Source organism: Podarcis bocagei (assembly GCF_964188305.1).
Source record: "Podarcis bocagei genome assembly, chromosome: 18".
In the NCBI taxonomy this organism is placed as follows: domain Eukaryota; kingdom Metazoa; phylum Chordata; class Lepidosauria; order Squamata; family Lacertidae; genus Podarcis; species Podarcis bocagei.
This window is the reverse complement of record NC_138144.1, coordinates 704196-727939: the sequence shown is the minus strand read 5'-3', so window position 1 is coordinate 727939 and position 23744 is coordinate 704196. Positions and strand designations below refer to the sequence as shown.

At 50.5% G+C, this 23744-nt stretch overlaps 1 protein-coding gene across 1 annotated transcript in view; it reads right to left on the bottom strand.

Annotated features, from left to right (window-relative positions):
* CPAMD8 (C3 and PZP like alpha-2-macroglobulin domain containing 8) overlaps positions 1 to 23744 on the bottom strand; it is a 41500-nt gene that overhangs the window by 3540 nt on the left and 14216 nt on the right. The window contains exons 15-40 of the mRNA XM_081177576.1: positions 23175 to 23347; positions 22433 to 22582; positions 22120 to 22278; positions 21042 to 21184; positions 20197 to 20259; positions 19624 to 19855; positions 18963 to 19116; positions 17845 to 17984; positions 16667 to 16718; positions 15677 to 15975; positions 13850 to 14075; positions 12562 to 12738; positions 11444 to 11525; positions 11171 to 11327; positions 10577 to 10651; positions 8840 to 9005; positions 7862 to 7948; positions 7477 to 7613; positions 6583 to 6738; positions 6265 to 6327; positions 5074 to 5309; positions 3893 to 3980; positions 3681 to 3755; positions 2485 to 2590; positions 2296 to 2406; positions 840 to 1052 (exon numbers count right to left, since the gene is read on the bottom strand). Of these exons, the coding sequence (XP_081033702.1) occupies positions 840 to 1052; positions 2296 to 2406; positions 2485 to 2590; positions 3681 to 3755; positions 3893 to 3980; positions 5074 to 5309; positions 6265 to 6327; positions 6583 to 6738; positions 7477 to 7613; positions 7862 to 7948; positions 8840 to 9005; positions 10577 to 10651; positions 11171 to 11327; positions 11444 to 11525; positions 12562 to 12738; positions 13850 to 14075; positions 15677 to 15975; positions 16667 to 16718; positions 17845 to 17984; positions 18963 to 19116; positions 19624 to 19855; positions 20197 to 20259; positions 21042 to 21184; positions 22120 to 22278; positions 22433 to 22582; positions 23175 to 23347 (3720 nt within the window). The remainder of the gene's footprint in view (positions 1 to 839; positions 1053 to 2295; positions 2407 to 2484; positions 2591 to 3680; positions 3756 to 3892; positions 3981 to 5073; positions 5310 to 6264; positions 6328 to 6582; positions 6739 to 7476; positions 7614 to 7861; positions 7949 to 8839; positions 9006 to 10576; positions 10652 to 11170; positions 11328 to 11443; positions 11526 to 12561; positions 12739 to 13849; positions 14076 to 15676; positions 15976 to 16666; positions 16719 to 17844; positions 17985 to 18962; positions 19117 to 19623; positions 19856 to 20196; positions 20260 to 21041; positions 21185 to 22119; positions 22279 to 22432; positions 22583 to 23174; positions 23348 to 23744) is intronic.

The following is a 23744-nucleotide window of genomic DNA, read 5'->3' as shown; positions in this document are numbered from 1 at the left end:
GACTCAAGGTCAAGGCAGCTTCCCGCGCTCCTATTTAAGCCGCCTCTTGATTTGGAAACCCTGAGGACTGGAATCTTGAAATGCTTTTGAGAGGAAGGCGGCGCTTAGGTGGGCGACAAGAATACCTGCTTGACTTCCGTTGGTATAGAAATGATGAGAATGTAAGGAGATTTAACGGTGCAGCTATTTACATCAACCCATTCTCCAGTCTGTAATGTAACTTATTACTAAGGCAATGGCAGTGGTTAATAATAATAATATTAATAATAATAATAATAATAAATAATAATTTTCATTTATACCCCGCCCTTCCCAGTTCAAAAACTGGCCTCAGGCTGGCTAACAACAAATTTAAAACACCTTAAAGGTAAAGGTAAAGGGACCCCTGACCATTAGGTCCAGTCGTGGCCGACTCTGGGGTTGCGGCGCTCATCTCGCTTTACTGGCCGAGGGAGACGGCGTACAGCTTCCGGGTCATGTGGCCAGCAGGACTGAGCCGCTCCTGGCGAACCAGAGCAGCACACAGAAACGCCGTTTCCCTTCCCGCCGGAGCGGTACCTATTTATCTACTTGCACTTTGATGTGCTTTCGAACTGCTAGGTTGGCAGGAGCAGGGTCCAAGCAACGGGAGCTCACCCCGTCATTGCGGGGATTCGAACCGCCAACCTTCTGATCGGCAAGCCCTAGGCTCTGGGGTTTAACCCACAGCCCCACCCGCATCCCTAAAATACCTTAAAACACTTAATTATAAAATACAGTATAAAAACATGAATAACAATAAAATTCAAAAATCAAGTTAGGACGGAAACGGCCCGGGAAGAGCAGGGGGAGCGACTTACCGGCCGCACACTGGGCCAGGGGGACTTGCTCGATCCGAGTGCCGTTCCCGCAGGCGGCCACTTCCATCTGGCAGTGGTTGGGGTAGACCAGGCCGTCGGAGCCGCAGACGGGGTCCCCGCCGGAGCCGCAGTCCCGCGAACACTCGCACTGCTCAAAGTAGCCTTCCTCCTGGCAGCCCGAGAGGCTGTTGCAGAGCCCTGTGTGGACGAAACCTGGGCAGGCAGGGAGAGAAACCGGGGGCAGAACCATGGAAGGGACCCTCAGCGGTCATCCAGCCCAACCCGCTGCCAGGCAGGAAGCTCACCTGCGAGGTCACTTTCCCTCTTATACAGTGGTCCCTTGGCTCTCAAACTTAATTCCGTTCCAAAACCAAAGCATTCTCAAACCAAGGCACACTGCTTTCCCATGCAAAACGGATTAATCCGTTCCAGACTTTTAAAAGCAATCCCTAAGGCAGCAATTGAACATGAATTTTACTATCTAAGCAGACCATTGATAATGATAAATAATGAGAATATAGTGGTCCCTCGGTTCTCAGATTTAATCCGTTCTGGAAGTCTGTTCCAGAACCAAAGCGTTCCGAAACCAAGACAGCGCTTCCCCATAGGAAGTCATGCAAAACGGATTAATCCTTTCCAGGCTTTTAAAAACAGCCCCTAAGACAGCAATTTTAACAACTTTTACTATCTAACGAGACCATTGATCCATAGAATGAAAGCAATAAACAATGTGCTGTGCTATAAAATAAATAAGAGGGTATTGTAGATGATAAAAATGAAAATTTAATTTTTCTTCTTCCCTGCACTGATGATAGTTATGGTTTGGATGGGGGGGCTTTTATCCATTTCCGCAGTCACACAATCAATCAATCGATCAGTAGCTGAACTCGGTTCCATGCAGTCACAAAAACAAATGAACTGAAAAAGCCTCAAAATACAAAAATGCAAAATAAACAGCGAAAACAAAAGCGCCAAACTTAATCCGTTCCAGAAGTCCGTTTGACTTCTGACATGTTTGGAAACTGAGGCGCGGTTTCTGATTGGCGCAGGCGCCTCGAAAAAAATAGCCGACAGCCGTGTCGGACGTCCGGTGTCCAAAAACCGTTTGGAAACCGGAACACTCACTTCCGGGATTTCGGCGTTTGGGAACCAAAGCGTTTGAGAACCAAGGTGCCACTGTATAGGACCGTTCTGATCTGGCCCTGTGACCCCCCCCCCCGTGAAAGACCCGCCGCCAAGCTTAACCACTGGCCCACCTTTCCTTTTTCCTCCTCCCGCCTCGCTCCCTTTCCTTTCGTGCCGTGCCAACGCCTGCCCTTTACCGCCGGGATTTCCAAGCCGTTCTGGGTTTTTTTAAGGGGGGGTAAAGGCAGAGCGGCATTTCTGAGCCCGGCAGGCACAAGAAGGGGCTGCACCCGTGAGACTAGCCGCCCGCCCGCCCGCCTTCGGGACTCACCGACCCAGTGGCTGGCGCCGCTCTCCACCTCGTTGCAGAGGGGGCCGTCGCAGAGCTCCCGGGCCAGGGGGCTGTTCTCGCTGACGTTGTAGAATCGAGTGGCTTCGAAGGCTGCGGGTGCGAGAGGCGGGTCAGAAGAGGGGGCTGCCAGCAGTGGGGGGCCGGGGGGCACAGGTGGGGCCGACGTACCTGGCTCGTAGTAGTCGTACACTTTGATGGGGACGGGGGCCGTCTTCCCCACGACGTATTCCCGGAAGGCCACAAATTTGACGCAGGTCACGCACTGGCTTGGGATCTGCGGAGGAGACGATTCGGTGAGGTCCCAAGGGCCGTTTTACGCGGCCCCTGCCAACCAACCATGGAGAGGGGGAGCAGCTGCCGGAGGGGCTCACCACGCCAAACCCACGAACTTTCCGTAAAATAGGGAAACGCCTCTTGTGTTGGGAAGCAGACGGGTGATGTTCCTGGGGCCACATGCTGGGGTGTGTGGGGCCGGGGGCCGATGGGGGCGGAGCCACAGCTGCAATTTATTTTACTTTTTCTACCTTAGGCTAGTTTCTAGTAGGGTCAGGCGATATATCGATTTATCATCCCAAACCAGTTTGAAATCCATATCATAATATGGGTTTCATGGGTTTTTTTAAACCTGGCAATACTGTATATTGCGAATTGTAAAGCGCATCAGGGCTGGGAGATATATCGACTTATCATCCCAAACCAGTTTGAAGTGACATATTGGTATATTGTGATGTTTAGCTGGTGATATATCGCAGCCTGGACACACACACACACACAAAACCTACCCCATAGAAAAAAATAAACAAGTTACAAGGGAGGACTGGCAATGAAAACTGATGGAATATGCAGAAATGGCGAAATGTACCGGAAGAATAAGAAACCAAGGAGAGAGACTTTAAAAATCCGATGGAGAATTATTGATTATTCGAAGATGCAGACAACTTAAAACGTTAGCCAGGTTGGCTTAAACTTGTGCCGCTGAGAAATTAAACTAAAAGGGAGTCTAATGGGAAATTTGATTTGAATCAGAGACGCCGTGGGGGGGGGGATATAAAATAAGTAACTGTGCAGAAAGGAGGGAAGTCGAAGAGTGATTATGTAAAGAGGTTGTTTTTCATTGAAATAATTGCACAACGAGGAAAGGGAAAATAAAATTATAAAGGAATTCTACCCAGAAGAGTGAACCAAAACTGCCCCCCCAGTCTAAACGGCAATTTAAGCCCTCTCGTCTTTTGGGGGGGTCCAGCCCTCCAAATCCCCCATTTCCTCCAAAAGGGGGCCACCCACCCCCCTGACCCCACCCCAGGATTTTCCCCCGCTTCCGGCAGGGCCTTCTGAGTGGTGGCTCCTCTGCCTCATGGACTCACCTCGTCAAAATAGAAGAGGACTTTCCGGCTGTCGACCTCGTAGCGTTTCAGGCCAATCTGCTTGTTGGAGAGGAGCTGGGAGAGGCGGAAAAGGAGAGGGGGAGAAAGGGGTCAGCCGGACTTGGCAGCTAGGTCTGCCCCCCCCCACTTGCCCGGGGTTGGGCTAGATGACCCCGGAGCCCCTTTCGAGCCACGGCCGGGTTGGGCCTTACCTGTTCCAGACTTTCCAGGTCGGCTCGGAAGCCCGAGAAGAGGGGCACCTCCAAGACGGCCATGTTGGAAGACCCCAAATGCAGCCACCTGCCCCAGAGGCACACGGGGGTCCGCGGGGGGGGGGGGGAGATCGAGGGGAGAGGAGAAGGAAGAAAGGATTTCGGGGGTATGAGCAGTGCCGGATTTACATATGAGCTAAACAAGCACTAACTTAGGGCCCCACTCTCTTGGGGGCACCAAAACAATTAAAGGGGGGGGGGACTGGATGTACATTTCCAAAATATTATCTATCTATCTATCCATCTGGGGACGCGGGTGGAGCTGTGGGTTAAACCACAGAGCCTAGGACTTGCCGATCAGAAGGTTGGCGGTTCGAATCTCCGTGACGGGGTGAGCTCCCATTGCTCAGTCCCTGCTCCTGCCCACCTAGCAGTTCGAAAGCACGTCAAAGTGCAAGTAGATAAATAGGTACCGCTCCGGCGGGAAGGTAAATGGCATTTCCGTGCGCTGCTCTGGTTTGCCACATGACCCAGAAGCTGTACGCCGGCTCCCTTGGCCAGTAAAGCGAGATGAGTGCCGCAACCCCAGAGTTGGGCACGACTGGACCTAATAGTCAGGGGTCCCTTTACCTTTATCTATCTATCTATCTATCTATCTATCTATCTATCTATCTATCTATCTATCTAATCTATCAACTATCCAACCAGCTATCTCTATCTATCTATCTATCTATCTATCTATCTATCTATCTATCTATCATCTATCATCTATATATCATCATCTATCTATGCCGGTATCTATCTATCTATCTATCTATCTATCTATCTATCTATCTATCTATCTATCTATATCTATCAACTATCCAACCAGCTATCTCTATCTATCTATCTATCTATCTATCTATCTATCTATCTAATCTATCTATTTATGCTGGATAGATGTATAAGCTCAACAATCTCTTACTTAGGGCCCCACTTGCTTGGGGGCCCCCAAAATATTAAAGAAAAAAACAACAACTGGATGTACATTTTTCCAAAATATTATCTATCTATCTATCTATCTATCTATCTATCTATCTATCTATGCCAGTCTATGCAAGGTAGGCCAGCCCCGCCAGCCTCCCACCCCCAGCCCCCCGCCCTGAGCCCCCCAGCCTGAGCCCCACGACCCCCAAGCTGACCTCATGCAGGCTTCCACCATCACCCGGTACTCCTGCTGGTCCTGGTCGGCAGCCGGGTCGTCGTCGTCCCCCAGCGCCTGCTCAGCCCTGCGCTGGGGGGTCTCCTCCGGGGGGCCGGGCTTGGGGGGCCGCGGGGGGGCTCTCCGGTGCCTCTTCATTTTGGGCTCCTGCAGGTTGACCAGCAGCTGGAAGGAGGGCTTGGCCACCGGGTCGGGGACGTTGTAGGCCACGTCGATCTGGAAACGAAAACGGGCTCTGGGTTTATTCCGCCCGGCTCAGTGCTGCCCGCACGGGTCGGCAGCAGCGGGGTTTCAGGCAACGTCCCGTTTAAATCAGCTTCTTCTCTGCTCTTTCACGAGGACTAGAAACTTACTTTTTAAACCACGGGTCCTTCTACATGCCAAGCAGGCGCGCTTCCCTTAAAAAGGCAAGCTTCTAGCCCTCGCGATTTAAAAAAAGTTAAGTTTCTAGTCGTGAAAGAGCAGAGAAACCAATTTAAACGGGAAGTTGCCTGCAAAAGGATATAGATCTTCACTAATAAATTATTGAATATGTTAATATGAATAGAAGCTATAAATATTGCAGCTGTTGAATAAGGGATCGTTATTATGACAACTGGGTTAAATAAAACTTTGGAAGCAGAATTTTAAAAAAACGATTAAACCTGTAATTCTAGCCACCCAATTTATACAACTGGATATTTGATTAATGGGTGTTTTGATTGGGTATTGTGATTTGATACGGATACAATGAGGCGTATTTTGGACTTTTGCAACTGGGAACTAATAAAAATTACTTTAAAAATGAGAAAAAGCAGACGGGAAGCTGCCTCGCACGGAGTCAGACCGCCGGGTCCGCCAGGCTGCATGTTGCTGACACGGGCGGGCAGAAGCGGCTCCCTGGGGTTTCAAACTCGGGGCAAACTCCACAGTTGGGATATTGCCCCTGGGAGCCTTCTGCACTCCACGCAGGCGTCCTCACCGAAAACAGAGCAAGGGGCTAGTCCTCACCATTCTCCAGAAAGGGCTTAATTAAACCGGAGCTTTATGCCCTTGCTCCATCCGGGTGTGCATTGTCTGCACAGGCTGGCAGCAGCTTCCCAGGGGTTCTGATTTCTTTGGAGGGGGTGGCGGGATACAGAACGAGTCCCAGCCCAGGAACCGAAGACCCTGAGTCCAGGGAGACCCTCACCTGCAGCAGGCAGCAGCCGTCTCCCTTGGCGCTCACAAACAGCCCCGTGGGGAGCGAAGGGATCTGTCGAGGAAACATAGACCTCAGTATGGCCCACACGGGCCGGCAGCAGCAGCAGGAATTCACGCCTGGAAGGACGTCTTTCGCAGCTCCGTTGGGCATCGTCGGAAAACGAAGCCAGGGCCGTGCGAAACAAACCGCCGACCGTCTCCGCAAACCCCCAGGCGGAGACCGGGCGCCCCCTGCAAAAGGCAGGGTCCCCAGCAGCCCAGAGCCCCTTCTACCCCCCCCCCCGGGGTGGGAAACCCCTTTTTATACCCTGGCCGTTTGCAACAGCTTCTTGTTGCCCCGGTTCAGCTCAAACGTCTCCTGGTAGTCCAAGTTGGTGGAGGCCAGAGAGATCGTGAGGTTGACGCCTCCGACGTACGAGAGGATGGCGTATTCGGCCAACGCCTGGAGGGCCACGCAGGTGTCCTGTGGGCGGGGAGGGAGAATAAACAGAAATCGCAGAGTTGGGACCCCCAGAAACCATCCAGCCCAACCCACGTGCAACTCTTAAGCCACCGCAGACAACAATCATGTTCGAAGAAAGTATTTGTTAACACACATTATTCGCAATTCTTAAACAGAAAATACGTAATGGAGTCACACAAAAATAATAATAATCAATTCATATTGCATGGACAAAATTAGAGAAAGTCGTCAATCAGTATCAAAGAGCCAAGCAAGTCTTTCCACAAATAAGAAAAGTCAACCGCTGTTGCAGGAACAAAATAGTCCACCCAAACATTTGGCGCATCCATTACCACATAATTGCTGGATTGTGACTGTTGAAAGGCTTGTTTGCCTGCATCCCCCCCTGAAAAAAAGCGCTGTGCAAATGAATAATGGAATCACAGAGTTGGGACCCAACGGTCATCTAGCCCAACCCCCTGCGATGCAAGGGAACGTTCGCCCAACGTGAGACTCGAACCCACAACCCCATGGTTCAGAGTCTCCCGGTCTCCCAACTGAGCTATGAAACGACCGCAGCAAGCATCATGCCACTCTGACCAGTTGCCGGGCAACCCTTCCTCTGCCACACCCCCGGCAGGATTAACCCCTCGGTCCCCGACCCGATGATCCCTGCTGCCGCGCTTCCCACCCCTCCTTTAGGGGGCTCCCTCCGTTTCTCCCCTCTCGGATTCGGGTGGGACGGGCGGACGGGCTCACCTGGGTGGAGGAAAACCCCCCCAGGGCGTTCCTCTGCTGCGAGAGCCATTTGACGATGGGCAGCGCCGACGCCACGTCCCCCAGGGTGGTGTACGTCAAGAGGGCGTAAGCTGTCATCTCGACTTCGGCCGACACCACTGCAGGGGGGTGCAGAAGAGCGGGGAATTGGGGGGCAGGGGAAACCCACGGCGTGTGTCCCCCCCCCGAGCCAATAGTCCTTTTCTGCCCTCCAGCAACCTGCACTCCTGACTTTACACCAACCCGCTATCCACGTCTTTGCAGAATCTGAACCCGCTACCCTCAAATGCCCCCCCAACCCCAGAGGAAAGCTCTCCAGGGAGACCCTTCTCTTAATGTTTCGCCCTTGCAAACTGCGGAGACTCACCCGACTGGGAGAGCCCGTCGTTGAAGCCCATGAATGTGTCCTCGTCCGTCGCCAGGGTTCCCATAAGACTCCAGTGGGTGAAGCCGTCTGGAAAACAAGAGATGGGTCAGGAGGAACTCGGAATCTTTTTATTTTATTTTTTAAAGTCAGTCCTTTATTAGGCATAGCAAACCCACATTGGGACGCGGGTGGCGCTGTGGTCTAAACCACAGAGCCTAGGACTTGCCGATCAGAAGGTCGGCGGTTTGAATCCCCGCAACGGGCTGAGCTCCCGTTGCTCGGTCCCTGCTCCTGCCCACCTAGCAGTTCGAAAGCACACAAGTGCAAGTAGATAAATAGGTACCACTCCAGCGGGAAGGTAAACGGCATTTCCGTGCGCTGCTCTGGTTCGCCAGAAGCGGCTTAGTCCTGCTGGCCACATGACCTGGAAGCTGAACGCCGGCTCCCTCAGCCAGTAAAGTGAGATGAGCGCCGCAACCTCAGAGTTGGCCACGACTGGACCTAATGGTCAGGGGTCCCTTTACCTTTACCTTTAAACCACACATTATCAAACAAACACCGTATGCAAATTGTGCAAAATACGAACTCAGCATAACAAGGGTTGTCCCAGTCAGATCTTTAACTCCAGAGAAAATCAATTTGCATAAACAATACAATCCTTTTATTTTTGGAGGGAGGCTACCAACAGTCCAGTAGAGGACAGGGCAATATGGAGGTCAAAAGGTAAAGGGACCCCTGACCGTTAGGTCCAGTCGTGGCCGACTCTGCGGTTGTGGTTGGAAACTCTTGAAACTGATATAAATAAGGTGAAACATCTGAAGGCAAAGTTTCTAATGTGTGACATTTTAATGTCTTTTTCATCTTTGTGGGAAGCTGCCCAGAGTGGCTGGGGAAACCCAGCCAGATGGGTGGGGTACAAATAATAAATTATTATTATTATTATTAAAATAGAATAAGGTGGCTGGGTGGCTGACTCACCTTGCGTGAGCGCCATGGCGTTCATCTTCCGCAGGGCGGCGGGCGCAGACAGGCTTCGCAGGAGCGTGAGCGAATAGGCGGTCAGCACAGCGGTGTAGGGGTCTTCGGCCGAGAAGAAGTTGGATTCCAAAAAGTGCTTGGCCTTCGCCACCGAACTCTTTTCTTCCTATGCCGGGAAGGAAGGTGAGAGCGGAGGAAGAAAACCCCAAATCCGGCGGACTCTCAGGTCCCCGTTCCTCTGAGGGTTTTTTCCCGGCAGGGATTCTTTGAGCTGCTAAAATTATCGTCCTCAAAAAACTTCACTCCGGGGGTTTATCCCCACAGCAGCCGCTCACTTTGGGTTCCAGCAAAGCAAACAGGCCAATTTGTCAGCGCAAACTCGGCCCTCCAGATGTTTTGGGACTACAACTCCCATCATCCCTAGCTAACAGGAGCAGTGGTCAGGGATGATGGGAGTTGTAGTCTCAAAACATCTGGAGGGCCGAGTTTGCCTATGCCTGGCCTAAATGATATTGAGCGTTGGAACAACTTGGCCACAATAAGGAGGTTTTGCCCATGGCATGTGTCAGGGGTTCAGGAGCAGAGGCAAGGGCAAGGGAGGAAACAGAGAGCGAGGGGGAGGAGGCAGAAGAAAAGATGAGTGATGACGACGACCCGAGATCTCCGAGTCTTTCCAGTGAATCAGAGGATTCACAGAAAGGAGCACCAGTGGCCAGGGCAAGGGGGGAGTTTAGGGGGACACCCCAGGAAGATAGAGCCAGAGGGGACTCAGAGGAGAGCAGTTGGAAATCGGGACCAGCGTCACCGCTAGGGAGCAGGGAGGAGGAAGGGAGCCAGGGGGCAAGCGCTGGCAGCTCACCACAGGAGGGAGGGCATGAGTCAGGAGTGGCCACACCTCCATCGGGGAGCGAAGAAACGGTTAAGCGGAAAGTGGAAGGTTGGGCGCGCGCGCCAAGTTCAAATGCAGAGGAAGGCGGCGCAGTAAGCAGCCCGGAAAGGGAGCCAGGTCCTAAAGCCCGGCGCAAGGAGGCAGGAGGGTCCGGGTCAGCGTCAGAAGAATCCCGGAAGGAAGAAACCCCGGGGGGCAGAGGGACCCAGAGGAGAACAGTCAGGCGGAAAAGGTGGAGCAGGGCTAGGATATTAAGTTGGTGCACAAGGGGCGGAGAATCAGACGGAGCTTCGCCGATCTAGCTACTAGACGTAGAGTTGCACGCAGCAGCTTGAAAATGGAAACTGTAATTCAATAAAGACTTTTACTTAATGATCGCTGGCTAGCGTGATCCTCTGTGAGCTAGGATCTTGAAGCAGCTCTGACAGCATGGCTATTTTTCTTCCCATTTTGACTCTATGGCACCCTATTTGCATAACCGAGCAATTCTAAAATACAGATGTGCTTTGACTCTCGCGAGATTGAATGTCTTGCCCTCGGCTGGACTTGAGGGACGATTCCAACAGATGCCACATGAAAAACGTCCCTGTGGAGATGGCAGTCCTGAATCGGTGGCGCATGCCCTTCTGGCTTGCGCTCTTTATGAAGACTTGAGGAATGAGATTATCACCCCTTTTATCGTCCATTCTGGGTCGCCCAGCCACTGTCCCAGGGTCCTTTCTCCAGGCAGATCAAGAGGTGTTTTAAAAGTCTGGGAGTCTTTTTTTGCACCACCCGCCACACCCTGGCTTCTTAGCGCCCCCCCAAAGGGAATTCCACCCCGCCCAAGTTTAAACATTGAGTTTTACCTCAGAGGCAACTCCTGTCTCCAGCAGGGCAGTGACCACGTACGCCGTCAGCGATATCTTCCCATGGATTCCTCCCTGGAATTCGAAAAACACACCAAAAAACCCCAAATTGGCAGACATCGTGATATATCAGTATGCCAATATATCGCGACATACCTAGAGGTTGACCGTGATACTATATTTTTACGTGTACAACACGCCCCGTGTATAAGATGCCCCCTATTTTTGGGGAATCGAAATTAAGAAAATGGGGGGGGGGGGAGATTCCCCATGTATAAGATGACCCCCAATTTTTAGCATGATTTTTGAATTTAAAAAAACCTGGCCTTATACACCAAAAAGTACGGTGTATTGATATATTGTGATATACCAGTGTGCTGCGATGTTTAGCTGGCGACATATCGCGATGCCGAAAACCAGGTTATCGGCCAGCCCTAATAATAATAATAATAATAATAATAATAATAATAATTTATTTATACCCCGCCCATCTGGCTGAGTTTCCCCAGCCACTCTGGGCGTCTCCCAATCAAGTATTAAAAACAATACAGCGTTTTTAGCGGCTGCCCCGGCCTCCTGCCCCTTTTCGGATACCTGGATGTCCTTGTTCAAAATCCGCCCTCTTGCCGGGAACGATCCGTCCTCTTTCTGGTGCCGGATGAGCCAGTCCTTGGCGGCCGAGAGCTCCTTGGGGTCGATGAAGATGAACCCCCGCGACTGGGCAAAGGACTTCAGGACGAAAGCGGTCAGCCTGCCAAGAGAGAGGAGGGCGTCGTCGTCTGGGGACCCGGAAAGCCCCCCGAGGCAGCCGGTGCCAGCGGGCAGCCGGTCCCCCTTCCCCGCAAAGGACCCCGTTTGCCCCCTTACCACATGCTCCCTGAGGAATCCCTCTCGCCAAAGGCGCTGTAGGAGCCGTCCTGTCTCTTGTAGGTCAGCTGGCGCTGGTACCCTGCGGAGAGAGCGTGGGACAGGATCCGTGAGAGGCAGCCAAGTACAACATTCCTTGCGATGCTAGAGAAGACATGCCAGGGAATGTTTGGTCCAGCCGGTCGAAGCTTCCTGTTCCTCCTGGCTTCCTTTTGCATGTGATAGAAGGTGGGCGTGGCCTCACCTGTCCAGGTAAGAAAAGGACGAGTCACGCAGCACCCCCCTCTCTTTTGGACTCCCTTCTTCGTTGGACCAGCTTTTAGCTAGGACTGCTCTGCTAGCTCTCAGCTAGCAGAATCACTGGGATTATCCCCCCTATGGGGCAGATCCACATGTACATCTTTGTAACTAAGTCTGCCTTCAGGGATCCAACTGTGAACTGATGTGAGTAAACGTCCTTTATTGACTTTGAATAAGATTGTGGCGTCTTTATTCTTTTAAGGGGGATTCAAGGGAACATAGCAGGAATGTACAATTCAATCTGAAGACAGACCGAATTGTATAATAGTGAGAGGCTCGAACGAGCCGGCGACCAGCTACCCGCTGTGCATGTAAAAGGGGGAATGTAACTCTGCTAAGTAAAGGAACTTGCTAGCGCAAGTTAGGATGGATATTAATAAACAATATATCCTCTCCTGCCACCCCAGAGAGCACAAAAGATGGCGGGAGGCGAGGTCCGACTAAAGAAGAAGGATGGAATATGTGCAGCTTATGGACGTAACATATAGAATAAGAGATCAAGAAGAAGTTTGGAGAAGACTGGAAAATGTTTATTGAATACATGGGGGGAAATAGTGTACCCTTGAAAGCGCTGGCAGCATTCAGATAAATTTACCAGCGTAAATAAGCCACGATGGTTGTAACAATGGAATAACCGAATGGCGTAGTTTATGCAAAATATGCAGGGATTTATGATGTGCAAAACGAACCGTGGAAAGAGAAGAAAGGGCATTGTGGATATCTCCTGGATGTAAAAAGGAGCGTTTTAAATTGCAAAGCGGAAAATTTAATTAAAAAGAGAGAGAGAAATAAATAAAGCTGCCCTGTGGAGCTCTAACCTTGCACTAGGTAATCTGTCGCCTCCCTTTCCACCTCGGGGCTGAGCTGCCGCGTTTTCTGCAGGTACTTGAGGACGAAGATATTGGGTGCAAAATGGATCATATTCTGCTCCCCGCAGCCGAAAGGCAGTTGCAGGAGGTTGTCCAAGTTGTTGAGGGTCGGGCCCATCACGTCCCCTGCAAGACGACGGAAATTTATGCCTTTTATTTTGCATTTCCCCAACATTGCATACAGTGGTACCTTGTTCCCCAGACGCCTTGGCTCCCGAACAAATTGGTTCCCGAATGATTGAAACCCAGAAGTGGCTGTTCCGGTTTTCGAATGATTTTTCGGAAGCCGGACGTCCGCTGTGGCTGTCGGCTATTGTTTCCGGGGCGCCTGCGCCAATCAGAAGCCATGCCTTTGTTTCCGGGCATTTCGGAAGTCAAACGGACTTCCAGAACGGATTAAGTTTGGCGCTTTTGTTTTCGCTCTTTATTTTGTGTTTTTGTGGGTTTTTCGGTTCATTTGTTTTTGTGACAGTGTGGAAACCCAGTTCAGCTACTGATGGATTGTGTGACTCCAGAGACGGATAAAATCCCAAACAATGACTATCATCAGTGCAGGTGAAGAAGAAACAATAAATTTTAATGTTTATCATCTACAATACTCTTATTTATTTTATAGTATAGTGCATTGATTCTTGCTTTCGTTTTATGGATTGATGGTCTCGTTAGAGAGTAAAATTCATGCTAAATGGCTGTTTTAAGGGTTGTTTTTAAAAGTCCAGAATGGATTAATCCGTTTTGCATGACTTTCTATGGGAAAGCAGTGCGCCTTGGTTTGGGAATGCTTTGGTTTTGGAACTGATGACGTTTGAGAACCAAGGTACCACTGTATGTTCCATTTTTGTGTTATTGCCATGGCTGCTGGCCGGTGCGAATGAAGTTTCCGTTTGTTTTTGTATGCAAAACTTGCAACTGTATTTTTCGCTCTATAAGATGCACCAGACTACAAGACGCACCTAGTTTTTGGAGGAGGAAAACAAGAAAAAAAAAATTCTGAATCTCAGAAGCCAGAAGAGCAAGAGGGATCGCTGCGCAGCGAAAGCAGCGATCCCTCTTGCTGTTCTGGCTTCTGGGATAGCTGCGCAGCCTGCATTCGCTCCATAAGACGCACACACATTTCCCCTTACTTTTTAGGAGGGAAAAAGTGAGTTTTATAGAGCAAAAAATACAGTACTTTCCCCGACTAGTTTAGCAAGCGAACATGCAGGGATTAGGCACCCTCCCAGCTCATCCCCAGTACCGATGACGGAGGCGGTAGCCCGTTCCGACCCGGGGATGACGTTGTGAGGGACGCCCAGCGTGAAAGCCTCGTTGTGGTTCTCGTCCGCCTCCTTCTTCCTCCAAATTTTGAACTCGCCGACCGAGCCCCAGCCTGTGGAGAACCCCACATACTTCACGTCCAGCGGCTGGGGGGGCGCCCAGCTCACGATGACCGACTCGTTGAGGGCGGAGGGGCCGTGGCCCACCTGCGGGGACGGGGGGAGACACACCGGCCATCAGGAACCCCTCCTTTGCTTCCGGGGTCCCATCGAGGGGCTTGCATTAGGGGACAATTCCCAACCATTTCATTAAGTGTGATCCATGAGAGGCAGTCAAGTACAGCATTCCTTGCAATGCTAGAGTAGACATGCGAGGGAATGTGTGGTCCAGCCGGTCGAAAACTTCCTGTTCCTCCTGGCTGGAGCATTCTTCCTTTTGCATGAAAAGTAAGATTTTAACAGGCAATTTCCCTTTTAAAAATAATGTACAGTGGTAGCTCAGGTTAAGTACTTAATTCGTTCCGGAGGTCTATTCTTAACCTGAAACTGTTCTTAACCTGAAGCACCACTTTAGCTAATGGGGCCTCCCGCTGCTGCCGTGCCACCGGAGCACGATTTCTGTTCTCATCCTGAAGCAAAGTTCTTAACCCGAGGCACTATTTCTGGGTTAGCGGAGTCTGTAACCTGAAGCGTATGTAACCTGAAACCCGAGGTACCACTGTACATCTCGAACTGCCGGTTTTATGTATGCTTGAGGTTTGGTTTTTTGGTTTTCAGGTCTGCTCGCTTTTGCCTCCCGACCTCGGTGCGTGTATTTTCGGATTTGTGCAAATGGGGTTTTAAGGTTTTGAAAAGAGGAAAAGAGAAGGAAATAGGGGCCAACCCCCTTTTGTCGCCCTCTTTTGCTGGAAGTAACCCAGAGCCTTTTTGGCCAGCCGTTGCTTGTGGGATGTGATCCATGAGAGGCAGTCAAGTACAACATTCCTTGTTTTCCTAGAGAAGACATGCGAGGGAATGTTTGGTCCAGCCGGTCGAAACTTCCTGTTCCTCCTGCCTGGAGCATCTTTCCTTTTGCATGTGATAGAAGGTGGGCGTGACCTCACCTGCCCAGGTAACAAAAGGACGAGTCACATAGCACACCTCTCTCTCTTTGACTCCCTTCTTCGTTTGACCAGCTTCTAGCTAGGACTGCTCTGCTAGCTCTCAGAATCACTGGGATTATCCCCCCATATGGGGCAGATCCACATGTACATGCCTTCAGACTTGGTTATTTAATATAGACACAAACAGTGCGCTAGAAACCCAGCCAGATGGGAGGGGTACAGATAATATATTATTATTATTATTATTATTATTATTATTATTATTATTATTATTACTACTATTATTATTATTAAATATAAATTTAAAGCTAGATGGAGTTGGCAGGAAGTCAATGGAACTATAAAATAAATTATTATTATTATTATTTGTAAATGTAAATTTAAAGCTAGATGGAATTGGTGGCAAGTCAATGGAACTAGAAGGTGATACAGTGTAATAGATATGGACAATTTTTCAACGTTTATTTGCAATGGATGATTTTGTGTTATGTTTTTTCTTTCCCTTTGAAGTTAAATAAAGTAATCTGAAAGCATAAAATAAAATAAAATAAAATAAAATAAAATAAAATAAAATAAAATAAAAATTGGCTGAATGCCCACCTGCCCAGGTGAGAAAATTTCCGTGGAGTCAGGAATGCTCTCTGGGCTTCTAGAAACCCCCCTCCCAACGTTGGCACCCCCTCCAGAGATGCCCAAATTTCCCACCTGGACGACCCCGTTGGCCCAGCTGACCCAAAAGCTCCGGAATTCGTCCCAGGAGAGGATGGCGGGCGTCTCTGCGCTGGCCACGGGCTCCCCCATCTTGCTGGTCGAGATCCACGTCTTGGTGTTCTGGCGGCCGCCAATCACGATCTCCGTCATCTCGGCCATGTCATGGGGTCCGGCCGACAGGGCCAGGTGGGCGTTGTGGTGGGCTTTGACGGACACCTCGAAATGCCCCATCCAGGCCGGCTTCCTCACGTACTGGTACTCGTATTTGTTGGGGGTGAAAATGTGGATTTTTTCTAAAGTAAAGGTAAAGGGACCCCTGACCATTAGGTCCAGTCGTGGCCGACTCTGGGGTTGCGGCGCTCATCTTGCTTTACTGGCCGAGGGAGCCGGCGTACAGCTTCCGGGTCATGTGGCCAGCAGGACTAAGCCGCTTCTGGCGAACCAGAGCAGCGCACAGAAACGCCATTTGCCTTCCCGCCGGAGTGGTACCTATTTATCTACTTGCACTTTGAGGTGCTTCCGAACTGCTAGGTGGGCAGGAGCTGGGACTGAGCAACGGGGGCTCACCCCGTCATTGCGGGGATTCGAACCGCCGACCTTCTGACCGGCAAGCCCTAGGCTCTGTGGTTTAACCCACAGCGCCACCCGCGTCCCTGGATTTTCTCTAGCCGGGGACTAAAATGGGGAGCAGGGTTATTTTCCCCATGGGGGTCTTTCTCCATGTAAAGGCAACACATGTATCCAGCTCCACAACGGACCCCTTTGCGCAGCAGGCGGCATCACAATTCGAACACAAGACTCAGGAATGCCAGAGGTTTTTTTGGGGGGGGATGGGGAAAGGCTGCTTACTGAATCAAGTCACCGAACCAGGCATGGGAGAGACAGGACAGAATAGTCGGTGTGTCCGAAATGACTGCTGTCCGTACCCAGAAGGGGAAAACTCTTCCAGCTACGGCAGAGAGATATTCTACCCCTCAAACTTACCGTTCGGGCAGAAAAAGACGCTGTAGGTGTATTCCCTGGTGAGGCCCTCTGCCTGGGAAAATAAAAGAAAAAGGTGGATAAATCAAATCCCTTTATTGGCATGGCAGTATAAAACATTTTAGGCCACTGGGATAATTAAAAGGGTCAACGGGTGAAGCTGTCGAGGGTCGTAAAGCCAAGCTTGACGTTTCCCCAGTCCGCTTTTGTGTGCGCACATTGAGAGACTAAGATCTTGCCTGTGTGCAAAAATTGCTGAATTTAGCTGCCGTTCCCAATATCATCTTGGGGTTAAGAGGCAAGGCAGTGTGAGCAGGTTTGGCACAGGCTTGCAGAACAATGGAGCGTGCTTTTCTTGCAAATATTAAGCCGCCTGTGGGGTGTGTGGGGTGTTATTTGGGGGGACACAGTGTGCTCCTTCTGGGGCCGTTTGCCCGCCTTTGGCCCCTCCAAAGTGAAGTTACAGGGAAGCAGGCAGAGGGCCTTCTCGGTGGTGGCACCCACCCTGTGGAACGCCCTGCCACCAGATGTCAAAGAAATAAACAACTACCTGAAGTTTAGAAGACATCTGAAGGCAGCCCTCTTTAGGGAAGCTTTTAATGACTGATGCTTTAATGTATTTTTAATCTCTTGTTGGAAGCCGCCCAATATTATTATTACTATTATTATTATTATTACCACCAAAGCAATCATTGTCCCTTGCCAGTTTAAGAGTGTTTAATGATCACAGCAAAAGAACAACGCAGAGATTCAAATCAAATCAAATCCTTTTACGGGCATCACAGTATAAAACATTTAAAATCACCGGGATAATGAAAAGGACCAGGGCGAAGCTGTCAAAGGTCCTAAGGCTGTGATGGTGTGCTTCGCCCTGCCTGTTCCCCAACAAGGATGGTTTGTTGGGAATCCTTTCGGGTAAAATTGTGGCTAAAAAGGAAGCTGCTAAAGCAGGGATATCTTTGTCCCGGTCTGCCAGGACAGACCTTGTTTGGCTTCTTCTCAGAGTTATGGGCCGGAGGTCCGACATTTTGCTCAGCATCAGTTGGCGAGGTCTGCTGCGCAAAGGGCAATCTAAGAGAATGCGGTGCGTTGAATCGGGTCTCACCCCTAATTCATTCTGCACTCAGGGAAAAAATTAAGGGGCCAACACCGGGCAGGCCCTGCTGCTGAGATCTGCTCACCTCGATTAAGATGCTCCTCCGGACGTAGTCGGTCCCGATCGGCGTCCTCTTGTCGGGATAGATGTCTTCAGGGTGCCTCCCATTCTTGGCGAAAGGAGAGCTGTCCTGGCAGCAGCTCCCGGCGTAAGCAAAGGCTTTGGCTAAAAGACAAAGCAGAAATTCCAATTACGGCCGTCATCGTCGCCAAGCCATGATCACGGTGGCGAGACATTTGGGTTTGAGGGTTGAAGGCAAGGATGAACGGCGAAATTTACCGGAAGAAGAAAAAATCGAGATAACAAACTTTTTATAAAAGAATGGAAATGGTTTATGGAATATTTGCAGATAAATTGCAAACAGATAAAGACATTGGCGGGATTATTGTAACAACCTGCCATTTTATAAAAGAGTATATATCTAAAGAAGATAATTACATGAGCAAATTAAATGCATTTGGATATGCAGAAGAGATTCAAAAATGAATTTAAGGAACCACAGAAAGAGGGGGGAGGAACTCCAAGTTTTGAAATGTTAAAATGACTGCAAAGTTAATGACATGTATAAACCTAAAAAATAAAAATAAAAATAAAAAAAAGAAGAAGACAAGGATTAATAGAAAGGGGCTTTATTAGGAGCGAAGGGAATATTGCTTATATATAGCGGACAAAGAATCGGAAGATCTTTAGTGTCTTAACTTTTCTTTCTCTCTCTTTTAAATCTTTTCCTATTCCTTTTTCTCTAGCTCTCCCTTCCTTCCTCTTCTTCTCATTCTCTGTTTTGCCTTTAGCTTGGATCTTTCCGTTTGGACAAAACAAAGGCATTTGACGATAACCTTTCTGTTTTCCTTTACAGTGGTACCTCGGGTTACATACGCTTCAGGTTACATACGCTTCAGGTTACATACGCTTCAGGTTACAGACTCCGCTAACCCAGAAACAGTGCTCCAGGTTAAGAACTTTGCTTCAGGATGAGAACAGAAATCGTGCGGCAGCAGCGGGAGGCCCCATTAGCTCAAGCGGTGCTTCAGGTTAAGAACAGTTTCAGGTTAAGAACGGACCTCCGGAACGAATTAAGTACTTAACCTGAGGTACCACTGTATAAACCCCAATATATATCCCGATATATTCTTTTAACGGCACCTGTGATGTTGCTGTGCCCCAGCTCAGCGAAGGCCAGGACGATGGACGTCGGCTTGGCTTTCCCGGGGGCGACGCACTTCTTCCGGGTCAAGAGATGCTTCCCGGGGTGGCCGACAAACTTGGTCCCTTTGGGCACGGAGATCTTCACATGGACCTGCGCAGAAATGAGGGCAGCAGGGATCCGTCGGCTTGGGTGCAGCTTCTGCGCCGTGGAATCGCAGAGGGTACCCCCAGAGGACATCTAGACCAACCCGCCCCCCGGCAAGGCAGGAAAGTCCCCTGGGCTCGTCCCTGGAGTAGCTTTGCACACAACGCATTAAAATCCAAAAACCTCGCCCTGTTCAAAGGTTTCTCGCAAGCAAATTCAGAAGGGTGCGATCTCTTCCGGGCATATTTTTTTTTTGGGGGGGGAGAAATACGGCTGAATTCCTACGCCCCACAAATAACCCAGAGATGCATTTTAAATAAAAGGACACATGTCAAAACACGCTGATTCCCGGACCATCCATGGGCCAGATTGAGAAGGCGATTGGGCCGGATCCAGCCCCTAGTTTGCCTACCCATTATTTGAACCCTGGGCCAAAACTCTAACTATTACGCCACACTACCCTCCCTGCTTCCTTGCCGTTCCCAGGCTGGGAAGGACGCCGGGGCTTCTCACCTCCGCACACACGGGCAGGTAGTTGTGGACGGTGAGGGGGACTTTGGTCTGCTCCCCACGGATGACGCTGTAGGGCAGGGAGAAGTCCACAAAGAAGGGCTTGAAGGTCCTCAGCTGGGATTGGGGGGCAAGGCCAAGACCCTTCTCTTCCGAGATGCCCACGGCCTCCGCAAGCCACGTGGTGATGGAGCCGGGCGTCTCCACCCGCAGCTGTGCTTCCCCGGAGACGTCGCTGCGTCGAGAGGGAGAGAGAGAAGAGGGCCGGGGGCGAGGAAGGAGTCGTGGGAACAATGATAAGAATAATAATTTGAGAATATTAAAAACACAATAGAACCTCAAATGTTAAAAACTTCCCTAAACAGAACTGCCTTCAGATGCCTCCTAAAAGTCAGATAGTTCTTTATCTCCTTGACATCTGGTGGGATGGCGTTCCACAAGGCAGGCGCCACCACCGAGAAGGCCCTCTGTCCAGTTCCCTGGAACCTCGCTTCTCGCAGGGAGGGAACCGCCAGAAGACCCTCGGGAGATGGAGCCCGCTGTCTGCCAGCGTGGTGCCCGACCCTGAAAACATACCTGACGTTGAAGCAGCGCCACAGCCACGTCTCGGGGAAAAATGTCCTTTTCTTCTTATCTGCTCTGTGAGTGGAAAGAGAGACAGGAGGGTTGAAGGTTCGGGAGGGCAGGCAGGGGGGGCCAAATGCACCGTGAGTTTGAAGGACTTTTGCGGGGTCAAATGGGCACAGCTAACCCGCCACCCCGAGGAGACAGGGTTCCCTTCCATCTCCACGATTCTGGGAGTTCAAACCCGCAGCTCTCAGCCAGCTCCCTAAACCATCGCCGGCTGGACTTAACCATCTAAAGCAATGCGGAGAGAAATTAGAAGAAAAGGAGGAGCGAGAAACTGCTCCAGCTAAGGAGAAGACACTAAGGCAAACAAGAGGGAAGGGGGTGTTGAAAGGAAGCAACTGATCGGCAAGCGATCAGGAGGGAGATAAGGGACACTAGAGATAAAGGAGGCTGCCTGGGAGCAGGGAGGTAAAAGCCCCTGGATCCTCAGGATTTTTGCATTGGGTCACCCCAAATTCACCATCATATCACATAGCATGTCCATGGCTACAGCCTGCACCAAAAAAATCACGCATCCACTGTTTCATGGGGCCGCAATGGTGCAAAAACGTGGTACAAAGCACAGATCCACATGGATCCTCAGGATTTTTGCATTGGGCTACCCCAAACTCACATGTCTGTGGCCACAGCATGAACCACAAAAATCCTACATCCACTGTTTGATTCAGAATATTTTTTCTTTCTTGTTTTCCTCCTCTAAAAACTAGGTGCATCTTATGGCCAGGTGCGTCTTATGGAGCGAAAAATACAGGTGTGTTTGGACATTTGCTCCAAGCCCACAGACCCCTTACCTGGGCGCCACCCGGGAAGGGGCCGAGGCGACGAGGGTCCCCGTGTGGGGCTGGAAGGCCGGGACGGCCTCGTCCGTGTACATCCCTCCATGCTGCCGGTGGTGGAGACTGACCACATCCGTCATGACCACCAGGCCTGTTTCCTGGGCGGCGGCAAGCCGCAAACGACACAAGAAAAAAGAGGGTCCATGGTCTTTCTTAGGTTGGTTTAAATCACAGCCTTGGACAGATCGAAGGTGGGATCTTGTGCCTGCAAGGCGGACGTTCTCCCTCTTCCCCCAAAGTCTCCTCCTGGGAAGACCCATTTGGCAGAGCACCAAGGAACCGCCATGGAAATATATAGATCTACAGTGGGACCTTGGTTCCCAAATGCCAGAAACCCAGAAGGAAGTGTTCCGGTTTTCAAATGTTTTCTGGAAGCTGGATGTCCGACGCGGCTGTCAGCTATTGTTTCCTGGGTGCCTGAACCAATCGGAAGCTGCACCTTGGTTTCTGAACATTTCAGAAGTCAAACAGGCTTCCGGAACTGATTACGTTTGGCGCTTTTGTTTTGCTGTTTATTTTTGTGACTGTGTGGAACCCAGTTCAGCTACTGATTGAGTGATTGTGTGACTGTGGAAATGGATAAAAGCCCTCCATCCAAACAATAACTGTCATCGGCACAGGTAAGAAAAAAAATTAATTGTAATTTTTATCATCTACAATACCCTCTTATTTATTTTATAGCATAGCACATTGTTTATTGCTTTCATTTTATGGATCGATGGCCTTGTTAGATAGTAAAATCCATGCTAAATTTTAGGGGTTGCTTTTAAAAGTCTGGAATGGATTAATCTGTTTCGCATTCCTTTCTATGGGAAAGCAGCGCACCTTGGGTTTTGGAACACTTTGGTTTTGGAACGGAATTTTCTGAATGGATTAAGTTTGAAAACCAAGGTACCACTGTATGTTCCATTTTTGTTTTATTGCTATGGCTGACGGCCGGCGCAAATGAAATTTCCGTGTGTTTTCGTATGCAGAACCTACGACTTTCCCCAATTAGTTTAGCAAGCAAACACGCAGGAAGATCACTCCTCACCGTGAACGCGAAGCGGGCATCCTTGGTGATGTCCCAGTGCCAGGGAAAGATGGAGGAACGGCGCCGGCGGGAAGACATCCCTGCCCACCAGAAATGCCCGTCTTCCTTGGCGGCGCCAAAGGCGTCCGAAACGTCGTAGTCCGCCATCTCCTGGAAGATCTGCGGCAGGAGACAGAACGGCCGTTGAGGGTTGAAGCTGGGGCCTTCTATACGCCAAGCAAGGTCTTTGCCATGGGGAGACAGCCCTTCTCGGTGCCAACTCTTAAAAGTGTCACCTGATGTCTGTTTGGACACGTGGAGGACCAGCACTCACCTGGTCCGTGGTCAGCTGGAAGCCCGGCTTGAGGAGGTGGACGCTCTTGTCCACCGCGGCCAGGCAGACGCAGCTCCCCTTGGCTGCGGACACCTTGAGGGTCAGCGTGTCTCCAGGCCGAGTCTCGTTGGTGGAAAAGGCCACGGAAACCTGGTGGTGAGAGAAATGGAGGAAGAGAAGATGGTGATGGAGGAGGAACAGGAGGATGAGGAGGTGGTGGGGAAGCAGAAGGCATTGAAAGAGATGTTGAAGGACAGGAAAATAAGAAGGAGAAGATGAAGGAGAAAGAGAAGGGGAAGAAAAGGACGAAGGAGGAAGAAGGAGAAGATGGTAGAGAGGGAGAAGATGACAAAGGAGATGATGAAGGAGAAGAGGGAGAAGAAAGAGGAAGAGATGAAGGAGAAACAGGAGGTGGAGGAGATGTTGAAGGAAAGGAGAAAGAGAAGGTTGTGAAGGAGATGATAAAGAAGGAAAAGAAAGAGAAGAAAGAGGAGGAGATGAAGAAGAAGGAGAAGATGAGAAAAGAGAAGAAGAAAAGGATGATGGAGGAGATGATGGAGGAGGAGATGGAGGAGGAACAGAAGGAGGAGGACACAGTGGGAAGGAGAAGGCAATGAAAGAGATGTTGAAGGAGGAGAAGGAAAGGAGAAGGAGAAAAGGGTGAAGGAGAAAGAGGAGGAGGAGATGAAGAAGCCCCATCCACCCCAGAGCCCCCACCTGCATGGCCGCCCACGGCCGCTACCTGGTTCTCAAAGGAGGGCTTGACAGCAAACTGCAGGCTGTCGGTGACCCCTTCCCCGTCTTCCCGGACGTAGTAGGCGAGGAGGCGTCCCAGGGGGGCCATCTTGGGGGTCACGGAGAAGCGGACCGAGGTGACGCAGGTGTTCATCTCGGGCGCAGGAGGGGCCGTCGGCCCTAAGGGGAGGGAGTGGAAAGGCAGCAATGTTGCATCCGGACGATGCCGTCAAATTAAACGTGTTGATTTGCAAGGCCCTGGACGAACCGGGTCCCTTAGACCCCCAAGACCTTTGGGGTTCCTTTGCAGAACCACAGACTTGGAAGGGAGCCCCCGAGGGCCATCTAGACCAACCCCCCCATGCTACACATTCCCCCAGCTCCCTGGGGCACCCAGGAGATGGGCCCCCGGCAGAGAGACCCCCAGGGGGAGTCTTTTTCCCACAGAGACCCTCCGATGCCCCCTAGACACCTCTGAGCCTGACACAACTGGGCACTTGCCATCTGCACTGAACTGGCACCAATCGTTTTGCTTGCAAAACTTAATAAAAATTATTTTGAAAAAGAGAGAGAGGGG